Raw genomic sequence first — 13,713 nt, 5'->3', positions numbered from 1 at the left:
GCTCGAACTCATGAGCCACTGACGCCCTGTTAAAAGCGGTCACCCTCTATTTACTCTGAATCAGGATTTATGGGTAATTTTGTAGTCTGTTTTTTTCTAGTTTAACTACCTATTGAGTTCAATGAGGAAACTGGCATAGCCAATTAAAATGGATTACCCTTACTGTTAAAGGTGGTTTAACTAGGTTATTTTTTTAATTTTATTGAAATAAATACTAAAGTTGTATTATTTTTGCTGAGCAGACATTGAAAAGGTAGGTTGTGTCATATTAGGCTACATTTAATTATTTACATATTACCAAAGGGTTTAAATTAACTTTCCACACCACTAAACTGACAAAAATATTTTAAGTTGTATTGCTCTATTGTCACTAGATGAGCATAGATCTGCATATACATGAAAGAAAGAAAAAAATTCAACATACTGGTAAAACTTTTTGACGGGGGTCTTCTCACTGCTGGCCACACTCCCACTCTTCTCACTCTCTCCTGCCAGGCTCTCTTCCTCTGCATCCTTCTTACCATTAAAGTATGAAAAGGGGAGGTCCCAGCTTTGTGCATCGTCATCCTCCTCAAGGGGCTCAAACCAGTCAACAGGGGGCTCACCACTGGGAGCCTTGGCACCATTGTTCGATTCTGGGGGCTCAGCACTGGGAGCCTTAGCACCATTGTTCACCTCTCGTGGGCCCGATTCCGGGGGCTCAGCACTGGGAGCCTTAGCGCCATTGTTCACCTCTCGTGGGCCCGATTCCGGGGGCTCAGCACTGGGAGCCTTAGCGCCATTGTTCACCTCTCGTGGGCCCGATTCCGGGGGCTCAGCACTGGGAGCCTTAGCGCCATTGTTCACCTCTCGTGGGCCCGATTCTGGGGGCTCAGCACTGGGAGCCTTAGCACCATTGTTCACCTCTCGTGGGCCCGATTCCGGGAGCCCACCACTGGAAGCCTTGGCGCCATTGTTCACCTCCTGTGGGTCAGATTCCAGGGGCTCACCACTGGGAGCCTTGGCACCATTGTTCACCTCTTGCGGGCCTGATTCTGGGGGCTCACCACTGGGAGCCTTGGCACCATTGTTCACCTCTTGCAGGCCCGATTCTGGGGGCTCACCACTGGGAGCCTTGACACCATTGTTCGCCTCTCCTGGGCCCGATTCAGCTGGAGCTGACATGGGGTTTTCCTGTGTATGCAAACTGACTGATGGTGCCAAGCCTTCTACTGGTGACACCACCTCGGAGATCCTCTCTGATCCATTGTTCTTCTTCTCTGTGCTTTGCATCACTACTTCTTCCTCTGTGGTTTGCTTCACCACTTCTTCCCCTGGCCCTCTGCCAGGCAATGGGATTTCGGTTGATCCTTCATTCATTGTTCCACCTGTTTAAGCCACAAGGGTTCCAAATATTTCGATTTCTTCACACACAAAAAAGCTCGCTCCTACGATAGAACTTCCATTCCATGAAAGTGGAGCACATCTACATCGTCATGAGAGACTGTAACATACTAATGTTATAACATCAACACGCTTGAACTCTGCCTCTGGGGTTAAGCTTCTGTTCACTCTTCAGCTAAATCTTCAACCTGGTAAGAGAGAGAGAGAGAGGGGATACTGTAGAGTTAAAGTCGCGTGATATTGTTTACAAAGCTGTTTGCTTGGTGTTGATTTAAAATAAATAGTAACTTTAGCTGTTGTAGCCAACAGTTAGCCCAGTTGGTTAGCTATAGCTAAGACAGCTGGAAGAACGTCAGTGACGTTAACGTCTATCCCCGACAGCATGAGCATGTTGTTCCTATTGTTGACTTGGGTGTGTTTTAATATTATGAGTGTGGGCATATGCCACGACAACGCCAGACTTCACCAGGACCAGTGCAGTGGCCGTTCGGAATGGGCCGATTGCTCGAGAACCTATATCCAATCAACTCCACACTGGCTGCGGTCTCCTCATCCGACAAGTGTGTGGAGTCGATCGGATGGACGGTTATCGGGGGGCAGACAACACAGACATGCATTCCATTTTAGTGATGCAAGAATCACAGCTGATTTAAACTGGATCGTGTATTTGTTAACTAGCGCAACAAAAAAGCGAGCTGCGGCTTGTTGCTCTCTCTGGTCTGGTAACATTAACAACACGGTAGCTGCCCAGCTCGCGATTGGTCACGCTTCGCCAGCGAGCCCGTTCCGTGTCATTCGCTCGCTTTAAACCCGCTAACGTTGTGGAAAACAATTGTGTTTTTTAACATAACGTTTCACAACACGAAGATATGAGCTAGCAGCGTTGAGAACTCTGGCGTGGAATTCAGTTTGCCAAATACAACAGAACATAACGATACTGGCGTCAGTTGAGCTGGATAACATGAGCCGTTAGCTGTGCTCTTAGCGTTACGCACGTTCTGCGTGAAACGGATTAGCGAGCAACCATGATGAATAAAAACACGTTACCTTCAAACCTGAAATGTTTGCGGAATTTGTTGACACTTTCTTCCCCCCCAAAAACACGCAGCCTTCTGCTGTCTTGCTAACGTTGTAGCTAATAGCTAGCTACCTGTCTTCAGCATAGCTTAGCTAGCTAGCTAGGTTTACGCTAACTAGTTCCGGCGGAAAGACGGGTTTATCCTGTTGGAATGTTTAGCCTTCAAAATAAAGGCGCTATTGAATATACATTTAAACTGGGAATGCCTAGAAGAGTATTGTTTGATGCGTAAATAATGCTGAAAGTTATCATTGTATAAACCAGTGGTTCTCAAACATTTTCACGTCAAGGATCCCTAAACGGACAAATTAGACCAGCACCAGACACCCATCTGATCTCAGGTTCCCCCATCTGATATTTTGCCTTTAGATACATTTTATTACAGAAAGTGTATGAAATCCATGACTAAAATAGACATACATCACTTCATACATCGTGTTGCTTACGATGAAATTATAGGGAAATCAAACCATTCTTAATTTCGCTGGGGACCCAACAGTCTGAGAGAACTACTGGTATAAACAACTAACTAGGCTGCATTAATTAGATTGGACATAATGTAGCGCTGAAGATTCAGATTCTGCCAACAGAGGGCACTAAGTGCATTTAAATGTAACCATAAATTTAGCAATGGGGGGATTTACACCAACTAAAAAAACATCAAGAGCTGAAATCATGCATTTCTTTCTTTTCTGTTCAACTGATCAATTAGTTGACAAATCTGTAAATAAGTTATTTCTGTAAATAGTTCACTCAGCATGGAAAGCAGCATAAAAATGACAGATGGACAACAGTCTTGATCGACTTAATGATGACCTAATGATTATTACAATTAATCAAATTAAGCAACTAGGCAGGAAACCACATTCATGGCACACAAGGAGATGGATCAACTCTCACCATATGGTTTTTATTTACAGTAATCATAAAAAACAAGACAGTGAAAAGTTCATTAAGCAATAGCTTATCTTCTACCACACGCATGAAAAATATCCAATTTACCATTCAGAAAGTTCAAAATACACCACCATAATCCAGTTACCAAAAATCTGTTTTAATTTAAATGAGGGGGGGGTATAATCTACACTCAAATCTTACATCACTCAAATCACATTATGTACAATTATGCACAAAGGTACAGAATAGAATGCACACTATCTATCCTTGTTGCTACGGAGATCGGTTGTCGTAGGGTCATGCTGAATAGTCTGGTGTAACATCAAAGCAAGCAGACCGGCCCTGTTGGTCATAGCAGTCCTGACGTTGCGCTCCTGCTCAAAGAGCTCATCCAGTTTGTACCACTGTGGAAAAAAACAACACCACAAGGTTAACAAAGAGTAACAGCTCAATTCAGTCTATACATTAAAAGTTGATTATTACAGTTCCACAAATTAAATCCCAACTCCAGCCACTCCATTCCCAAGTCACAGATTCCAATGTTCTGCCCTCTACAGAATTGATTGATTACTTACAACCCTGACTCGCTCCAAGTCCACCTCAGCTCTCCTCAGCTTCTCCCAGTTGTAATGCTTGTTACACTTCCGTTTGGCGATCCTGCAGTAGTCTCCTGTCAGGTCAAACACGTTCCGGACCAGAGGACAGCCGCAAACCTCGTCTGTCGGGATCTGAACGTCAAGACCAGAAAAGATGGCATGAGTAGCAGCCCACAGCATACTATATGATATCACACTTTAAAGGAACATGGCAACATTATGACTACATACTATCACATTTTAAACAAACATGGCAACATTATGACTACATTTACATTGTCATTTAGCTGACGCTTTTATCCAAAGAGACTTACAAGTTTTGTACAACAAGACAGCAGGAAGGGTACAACTCTATCAGCTGAGTAACAAATAATGTTCATCAAAGTGTTGAGTGCTACAGGTTAGTATATTAGGACATGCATGCATGACAGTAAGGTTAGAGTGTATTTTATTTTGTTTAGATAATGATTGAAGAAGTGCGTCTTTAGTCGACAGCAAAAGATTGGACGAGTTTCGGCTGTCCTAACTGTGGTGGGAAGTTTGTTCCACCATTGTGGGGCAAGGATCGAGAATAGGCAACTTCTCTTTGATGACCCTCCCGGAGATCGGATAGGAGTAGCTCTGAGGTGGCCAGAAGATGCAGAGCGTAGGGGTCTTGAGGTGGTGTAGTTAGTTCCCTTCGCTGCATGATATGCCAGGTCGAGGACCTTGAAGTGGATTCGCGCTGCAATGGGGAACCAGTGCAGGTCCCTGAGAAGTGGGGTGACATGGGCTGATTTCAGTAGGTTTGAGATCAGTTCTGAATGAGTTGAAGAGGCTTGGTGGCAGTGGTCGGAAGGCCAGCAAGCAGTGCGTTGCAGTAGTCGAGACGGGAGATGACTGTTGATTGGACAAGGAGTTGGGTGGCTTCTTTTGTCAGGAAGGGGCGGATCCTTCCGACGTTGCTCAGGAGGAATCTGCAAGTTCTGGTTGTCGCTGCGATGTGAGCGGAGAAGTTCATCTAAAGCTTTGCTTTAAATTGCATCTGAATAGGGGGATTCTCTTCTCTCCGTCACCCACAGGCTGACTGGCAGTGCACAGAAGATATTGCAGGGAGATATTGGTACAAATATGAAGGCAACACCAAAATGTATATATTTTCACATTGTCTGCTAAAAAACACCCTGAACAATATCCAAATAAATGGCTGTCGCTCACTGAGGAAAAGATGCATTTGCACAAAACACCTAACTAGAACTTCTCATGTTGAAAAAATTATTCAACAAAACAAAAGCTTTTTTCAGTGGGCATTTTCTTTTCATGTCATATTGTATGCTCACATAAAGGTAATGTATGATGGTGACTTTACACTGCACCAGAAATAAAGGGTAGGTTCCCATGAATCATAAAAGGTATAACACTTGATACTGATTCAAAGAATAAGCTCAGAAATGGCAAAAATACAACACTATGTCCAGGCGAACCTTTGTCTATGTAGGCAATTATAATAATATTTTTTTTTACTTTCATGTCAACGTTCACACGCACAATATACTCTTACCTAGGATTTGACTTGATTCAACAACAAAGCAGTCGGGGCAAGCCGAAAACGGTCGAAAGTGTGGTTATTTGAAGTTTGGATTTTTTTTTCACAACTGAGGTAGGTAGATTACATTTTTAGAGACTAAAGTACAGAAAAAAGGTACCGTTGGGTACCGGTATCGATTCACAGGTACCGGTAACGTATCGGTTCAAATGTGAACGGTACCCATCCCTACTGAACACACAACTGCAGGGCAAGGGCATTTTTGCTCATGAAATGCATAGCCATGTGAAAGCCTTCATGACAAAGTTGCAATTAATTTCAAGGCAACTAGGCAGCAACAATCTCAAACACATGAAAACCCTGAAAGAAGTCAAACCATCAGCTGATCACAGACACAGGTACTCATCCATGTTGGGAGCACTGCATGATGAATTTTCAAGGCGTTTTCAAGATTTCAAAAAGGTTGAGGATGAAATGCAGCTGGTTTCCTCTCCCTTTACCTGCAGTGTTGATAGTTGTTCAGCTTGAACTCATTGACCTGCAGTCTGATTCACTACTGAAAGAGCACTTTAAGTCAGCATCACTGCTAGAGTTCTACTCTGCTCTCAAGGAGGAGAACTTTCCAAACATGAGGAGACATGCTCAGAAGATGTTGGTTCTCTTTGGATCCACCTACATATGTGAACAGACATTCTCAGTCATGACGTTTACCAAGTCCAGGTACAGATCCTCTCTCACTGATGAACATCTGGCAGCTGTGCTTCGCATCTCCACCTCAGACATGCAACCTGACTTTGATGGACTTGTTAAAGCTCAACAGAGACTGGATTTCTCACACTGAATGTGGAAATATAACAAGTGAAATGGGACACTTGATATTTTTATTTCTTTTTTTTGCACAGTTCTGAAAACATTAAATTTATGTTTAATATAGGCATGTAAAGTAAAAAAGGCTACAAAACTGGGACACTTTTCTTTACACAGTTCAGTGACATGTCTTGTTTATTTTGGCTATAATATGATGTGATGTCTTTAGAAAGCTAAGAAAATCCTTGTTTCAATAGTATATGAAACTCAAAATGCCCTTTGTTATTAATGTTTCTAAATTCTATTTGAATAAATGATATTTTTGAAAGCTAACCCCACCTTTTAATTGCCAAATAATAACATACACTCTTACCAGGGGTCAAAACAATGCCATTTACTGCTTTTTATATAAAAATAAAATGTATATTATGCATAATTGAGTTTGGAATTTTGGCCCGGCCCTCCAACATATTTTCAGTTGCTCATTCGGCCCCCTGGGAAAAATAATTGCCCACCCCTGCTTTAGAGGGTTAAAGGAACACGTGGGGGAAACAAGCTAGCCTAGCTTAGCACAAATTAATAGAAGTGGATACGGACCAGCAAGTCTAGCTGTTGGCCAAAAACACCTCTCCCGGGGAAGACTCTAAGCTAATTTCCCTACTGTTGCCAACTAGGGATGCCACGATCATGTTTTTTGCCACCGATACTGATCACCGATCGTCTACGAGCCATATCGGCCGATACACTGCCGATACCGATCGTTTTTGGTTTTGTTATACTGTAAAAACTGGGATTGGGGTTAAATTATATTTATTAAATAATTATTAGTAACCTATACATAATAAAAAATACTGTGCCGTTTGAAATCGAATTGAGCTGAATTCAATTAATTTGAACAATTTATGAATTGCATTTTACAGTTTTAGTTGAATAAAATCAGCTGATAGTTTAAAAGTGACGAGAGGACGCTCCGTTTTTACCAGCTGCCAGTATTATACTGTAGGTCTAACACCTGGGGGTATGTATTCCCAGTGTCAGAAATATTGTGTTTGTTACTAGGCTTGATTAAATTGTAAAAAAAAAATATATATATAAATTATGATTTTATTTTGCATCTGTGCCGGTGAATAACACCATGTTAAAATTGTGCCGCAAGAGATTTCGCTCACTGAGCTCATTCAGCACCTTCTTGAGATCAAGTGTACAAAAAAAATCTAAGCAAAGGAATAAATGGAAAATTTGTAGATACAGTAATAAATTATAACCCATTTGAATTATAAATTCATATTTGACCTTGACCTTGACCTTATTATGGCCAAATCATACATCTATGGATAGGGAAAAGGCTCCTCTTTCCAATGGTAGTGTTAAACCAGGATTTAGTCATTTCCTCACGGTTTTACGATAAGATATAATTAGCATTTTTCCGATAAATTCTTATTTTCGGTAAATCGTATAAAACATCTGTAAAAATGAAAATATACACTTTTCTGTTTTGATAGGCTTAAGGTCTTTACTCTCGGATACATTTGAAAAAAAAACACAACATTAACCTCTTAACCCTTTAATCGTCAATGACGTGTTAAGACGTCATTCCTCGTCATGCGTAATCTGCCAATGACGTTTTACAGCATCTTTGAGATAAATATTTCAAATTTCTGTCATGGTATTCATATTTCACCCACGGATCATTGACTGGTGCTGTAGGACTCCGCTCAACTCTCCAACGCTTCAACACCGCCACCTGGTGGCCGATCGGCGAGTTACAACCGGATGTTGATAATTGTGACGCCGGTGTGTCTCCCTATTCCCTCCGGCCACTCGCTATCGCTCGCGGGACTCCATCTGGACGCACTGGATAATCGATCCGTTGCCATAACTCGATAAACAACATTATTTGGAGGTATATAGTATTATACAACCCGGAAATGGTTCGCCTAGATCAACATCCCATAATAGCGATCTTTTTGCTCCAGTATCATCCCCCATCGCTACGAGGAAGCTGCGGTGAGTTTCAGCGTTTTTGATTATTATTATCCATACAAACTGCTATGATCAATATATCACCCATACTACATGAAACATTTAACGTCGGCCATTGCATTATATATCTGGCGTCAATCGCTATCAAACTGCATTTGATGATCTAATATATGCATAAATGGCTATAACTCACGTTCTATGAAATACTGCAGAAAACGATAAAAACATATTTATACTCTAGACCGTATTTTTGTATGAATGTGTGAATGAAAAAGTAAAACGTTCCTACACCCTGAACGATAGCTAATCGATGTTGAATGGGCCATAGTAATGTCAATTTAGCAATACAATTTAAAAAGTTATAGCCCTGCAAAGTAGGTGAACATCTCCATAGACAAATAGAGCTGGCAGACTGGCTACAAGGATGGATATAAGCGTGGCAGAGAAAGGGTTAACATGTGGGCCATCTTGAGGACGATTCGCAACGTGCCACTTTGCCGACCTCTAGCGGCTCGGGTGTGCATTCTTTTAATACAATATATAGATAGAATTAAAGCCCTATTTGTCAATAGGGTCCAGCTGCAGCCGTGGAGACTGTTCCAGATTAATAGAGCAACTTCCGCCCGGTCCCACAACATTTCTCCCGGGACAGGACAATGTGCGCTGATTGGCGGAAAGTACGGAAGTATCTCGAAGTACGTCTGACGTTGAACGTCAAAATGAACGTCAAAATCAAAAGCAAGTACGTCTGCGCTGACGAGAGGGGGGGGGGGGGGGGGGGCTTGTATTGATCAGGTTAGTAGATATTGTACCGATCAGGTATTACAGATCATATCCGCATGAAATAAAATGTTAAAACCCATTTAGACTGTTTCTCATTCCTGTACTGTTGTTTATACTCTGCTCCTGTGTTGTAACACAACCCCCTCCAATGTACAGTAAATGACCAAGTATGGTTGTCAATATTCCAATGTACAGTTTTGCTTGTACAGTTGTACAGTGTCCCACACCCACCCACCCCTCCTACCCGACCCCCCCCCCCCCCCCCCCAACCACCTCCAATGTACAGCCCCCCCCCCCCACCTACCCAACCTCCTCCAATGTACAGTTTCTACGTCAAATGTATATACTCTCTTTTCTGGACTCTTTTTGTATCACAAACAATACTGTATTTGCAAATCTGGTATGTCATAAATGTATAGATGTAGCAGTACTGTCTATCTGTATGTCGTGTATGTCATATGTTATGATGAATTGAAAATGGGGGACCCTGATGTAAACAAGATGAAAGTCTTTCTCTGGTCTGCATCCCTTAACAATTGTGTGTATTGAGCTGTACTGTATTGTACCCATTCTGCAATCTGTTAATACAATTTTCAATCAATCAATCAATCAAGACCCGCGTTGCGGGCACTGCATTCCGTTCTCAGAATGGATTTGACTCGAGAGAGATCATCAGCAGGCTATATATGATATTCAGACTCTAGATCTATTTGCAGAGCCAGATGAGATGAGGCAACCTGTGCGATTGGCTCTTGACAACTAATTTTGCACGTACTGTATACAGTATGTGTGTATGCGCGCACTGCGGGAGGTGGCCAGAAGCGCGCAACTAGCCAACTACTATTATTACTACTATATTAATACAGTCTATTCCATTATATAGCTATAGGTGCTGTATGATGACAATACATTTGATTCCTATCTAATTTTGATCCATCGCAAAGCGCTCCAGCGCTTGAATACGGCCGGGGGATCCGCTCTATACAATGCAGACCCACGGCTCTTGTATTATAATGAGCCCGCGAGGCGTGTTATTATTAGAGTTAATAATATTGTATATTGTTTACACTGCCTTTTTATTCTATTTTTACTTCTCCACTGTACTATAATTATGTGACCTGTACCTCTATGTCTTCTACTACCTGTACCTCCCCTCCCCCCTCCCCATGCTGCTGAATTTATCTTATCTTATGAATACAACGTTCAATTAACGTTCGCTAACGTAGAGAAACGTCAGACGTAATTCGAGATACGTCAGACGTACTTCGAGATACTTCCGTACTTTCCGCCAATCAGCGCACATTGTCCTGTCCCGGGAGAAATGTCGTGGGACCGGGCGGAAGTTGCTCAATCTGGAACAATCTCCACGGCTGCAGCTGGAGGCTACTTCTATTTGTTGCCTGTCGATTGCCCTTTCAGGTGACAAAATCCGTTCAGCGGTTCTCGAAGTTACATGCCGATATGCGAGGCGGGCGCCAAAGTACACATTACCACCCCCGACTCCCGGGGCTCTCGCTCCGTCAATCATTTGGCGATCTCGAAAAAATTTTGACAGGGTTGTTTGTAGCCAATGAGTGTGGCTTTCCAATGATACCCAACATGGGGATCTAATACGGTCTCTATTGATCGATTTATGATAAAGAAAAGCATTAACAGCTTAACAGGTTAACAGATTGCAGAATGGGTACAATACAGTACGGCTCAATACACACAATTGTTAAGGGGATGCAGACCAGAGAAAGACTTTTGTTTACATCAGGGTCCCCCATTTTCAATTCATAATGACATTTATGACATACGCAACATACAGATATATATCATGACATTTATGACATACATGACATACAGGTACACAGTACTGTTACATTTGTGACATACAAGATATGCTTACTCGCACACACACACGCTCGCACACACACACACACACACACACTCTTAGCTGTCCATCATGTTCGATGATGACGCTTGCTCCAGGGATGGGGTGAGGGGGTTTAGTGAGGATGCCGCTGGTGCCACTTCTCGTGGGCGTTGAGTCCGATCCTTGAGCCGCACACCCGTCCACAGATGGTGCAAGGGAAGCCAGATACCTGGGGGATGCCAGCCGCCCGCTGGTGTCGTTGCGTGCGCCTCTCCGATCTTCGGTCTTGGTTCGTTTTGGTGTATTTGGGAAACTGCAGTGGCACAAGTGACTTGCCAGGCTGATCTGTCGAGTGCCAGAGTTTCAAGCTGCGTGATGTTTGCACACTTTAGGAGGTCCCTGGTGTAGTCCTTAAAGCGTCTCTTTTGGCCTCCAGCAGCCCGCTTTGCTCCTCTCAGTTGGCCATAGAGGACTTGGCGGGGCAGGCGGTGGTCAGGCATACGTATGGTGTGCCCTATCCAACGAAGATGTTTTTTGGCCACAGCTGCGGCCATACAGATTGAGTTGGTGTTGTTGAGGATGTCTGTGTGGGGGACTCAATCTTCCCAGGTCAGGCCGAGGATCCTTTGGAGGCAACGGATGTGGAAAGCGTCCAGGTTGGTGATGTGCCGGCGGTATGGGGTCCAGGATTCTGCTCCATAGAGCAGAGTGGAGAGACATACTGCGTTGTAACCGGCAACCTTGGTGCTGATCTTCAGGTTTCGGTTTTCAAAAACCCTGCTGCGTAAGCGTCCAAAGGATGATGCCGCTTTATTGATACGTGTGTGTATCTCCGCGTCAAGGGAGCAGCATGAGGACAGAGTGGAGCCGAGGTAGGTGAAATTATCCACTGTTTTGAGTGGAACACCGTTTATGTGAAAACTGGGAGGTGTAGAGGTTCGGGAAGTGAGTTGGGACATAACTTCGGTTTTTTTGTATGTTGACCTGGAGACCGAAGGATTGGTACAGGCTGGATATGGTGTCAAGAGCATGCTGCATAGACTCTGGACTGTGAGCTAAGATGGCACAGTCATCAGCTCACATACTTGGCAGGATTTTGTCTTTGTGTGTGCCTGGAGCCGGCGGCGGATGGTAGAGACTACCATCAAGGCGGTATTCCACATGGACACCGTCTTCATGTCCCAGGGCTCGGCGGAAGAGGCAGGTGACGGCAGAGAGGAGGAGATTAAAGAGCACCGGAGCCAAGACACAGCCCTGCTTCACCCCAACATTAACCTTAAAGGATTCTGACTGGAGTTCACCCGTGTGGACTCTGGCTTGCATCCCGTTATGCAGCTGCTGAAGGATGGAGAGAAACTTGGGTGGTACCCCAAGTTTGTTAAGGTGTTTCCAGAGCAGCTCACGGCTGATGGTGTCGAAGGCTTTGCTTAGGTCTATGAAGGCTATGTAAAGATCCTTGCTATGCTCTCTGCTCTTCTCTAGCAGCTGCCTCAGGACAAAGACCATGACGGTGGTGGATCTGGGCTTCCGAAAGCCACATTGAGTTTCCGGAAGCGCAGCTTCAGAGATGTTTTCCACCAGCCTGTTCAGCATGATCTTCGCCAGCACTTTCCCTGCGATGGAGAGGAGAAAGATTCCACGGCTGTTTCCGCAGACTGCTCTGTCCCCTTTCTGCTTGTAGATTACCACAATGTTTGCATCCTTCCAGTCCTGTGGGAGGGTCTCATGTTCTCAGATGTTGTAGATCAGGAGGTGCAAACGGCGAGTGAGGAGGTACCCTCCGTGTTTGAAAACCTCTGCTGGGATGCCATCGGGTCCAGGGCTGTTATTGTTCTTTAGACCCGCAATGGCTTGACGGGTCTCGGAGAAGTGTGGTGGGGTGTCCAGGTGCGTGACTGGTGGCATGTCTGGGAGATTATCCAGGATATGTGAGTCAGTGGGGTTGATGTGATTGAGTAGATACTCAAAGTGGTTTGCCCAGCGGGTGAGGATCTCATGTCGGTCCTTAAAGAGTTTAGAACCGTCGACTGATCGAACTGGAGCAATCGCCCGCTTCCTGGGGCCATGCAGTGCTTTGATGGCATCGTAAAAGCCCTGGGTGTTGTGGCAGTCTGCCAGGCTTTGGATCTCCTTCGCCTTCTGTATCCACCAGGCATCCTCCATAGTCCGGAGGGCTCGCTGGGTTGCTGTTCTTGCTGCAGCAAAGGCAGCTTTCAGGGTGGGAGAACCAGGGCAGGACAGGAGAGCTTTGTGGGCTTCATGCTTGGTTTTTAGTAGGGACTGTATCTTGGCTGAGTTACAATCAAACCAGTCCTGGTGTCGTTTCCTCGTCTGGCCAAGTGCCTCAGAGGCTGCGCTGTGGATAGCCTGGCGCAGAGCTGGCCAGTCAGCTGATTCCTCCGGGATCTTATTGAGGTTTTCAGCAAGGAGCTGTTGGAGGTGGTTTTTTGAGGTGGGGTTGTTCAGTGCTGCAGAATTGAGTTTTTTTATTAGGTGCTACCCTCGGTCCACAGGGTTGAATACTCATGAGTAGTTTGGATCTGACCATGAGGTGATCAGTCCAGCACTCGGCTCCACGCATGACCCGGGTGGTAAGGACGTCCTGTCGGTCCTTTTGGCGTACAATCACATAGTCCAGGAGATGCCAGTGTTTATAGCGGGGGTGCTGCCAGGTGGTTTTGAACCCGTTCTTCATCTGGAAGATGGTGTTGGTTATGACCAGGTGGTGTTCTGCACAGAGGGAGAGGAGCCGAAGCCCGTTGTCATTTATTTTCCCTACTCCATGTCGGCCAATAACTCTGTC

At 44.4% G+C, this 13,713-nt stretch overlaps 2 protein-coding genes across 6 annotated transcripts in view; both read right to left on the bottom strand.

Annotated features, from left to right (window-relative positions):
- LOC311231163 (uncharacterized protein) overlaps nt 1-2,559 on the bottom strand; it is a 38,748-nt gene extending 36,189 nt beyond the window's left edge. For all 4 annotated transcript variants that reach the window (XM_084317673.1, XM_084317674.1, XM_084317676.1 and 1 more), the window contains exons 1-2: nt 2,431-2,559; nt 425-1,571 (exon numbers count right to left, since the gene is read on the bottom strand). In XM_084317673.1, the coding sequence (XP_084173799.1) occupies nt 425-1,359 (935 nt within the window). In that variant the 5' untranslated portion in view covers nt 1,360-1,571; nt 2,431-2,559. The remainder of the gene's footprint in view (nt 1-424; nt 1,572-2,430) is intronic.
- Nucleotides 2,560-3,346: 787 nt separating this feature from the next.
- cxxc1b (CXXC finger protein 1b) overlaps nt 3,347-13,713 on the bottom strand; it is a 60,961-nt gene continuing 50,594 nt past the window's right edge. For both annotated transcript variants that reach the window (XM_084317679.1, XM_084317680.1), the window contains exons 13-14: nt 3,934-4,086; nt 3,347-3,762 (exon numbers count right to left, since the gene is read on the bottom strand). In XM_084317679.1, coding sequence (XP_084173805.1) covers nt 3,616-3,762; nt 3,934-4,086 — 300 coding nt within the window. In that variant the 3' untranslated portion in view covers nt 3,347-3,615. The remainder of the gene's footprint in view (nt 3,763-3,933; nt 4,087-13,713) is intronic.

The sequence above is a fragment of the Notolepis coatsorum genome (genome assembly GCF_963971535.1).
Source record: "Notolepis coatsorum genome assembly, chromosome: 6".
Taxonomy (NCBI): domain Eukaryota; kingdom Metazoa; phylum Chordata; class Actinopteri; order Aulopiformes; family Paralepididae; genus Notolepis; species Notolepis coatsorum.
The sequence above is the reverse complement of the archived record's forward strand: the minus strand, read 5'-3'. Positions and strand labels throughout refer to the sequence as shown.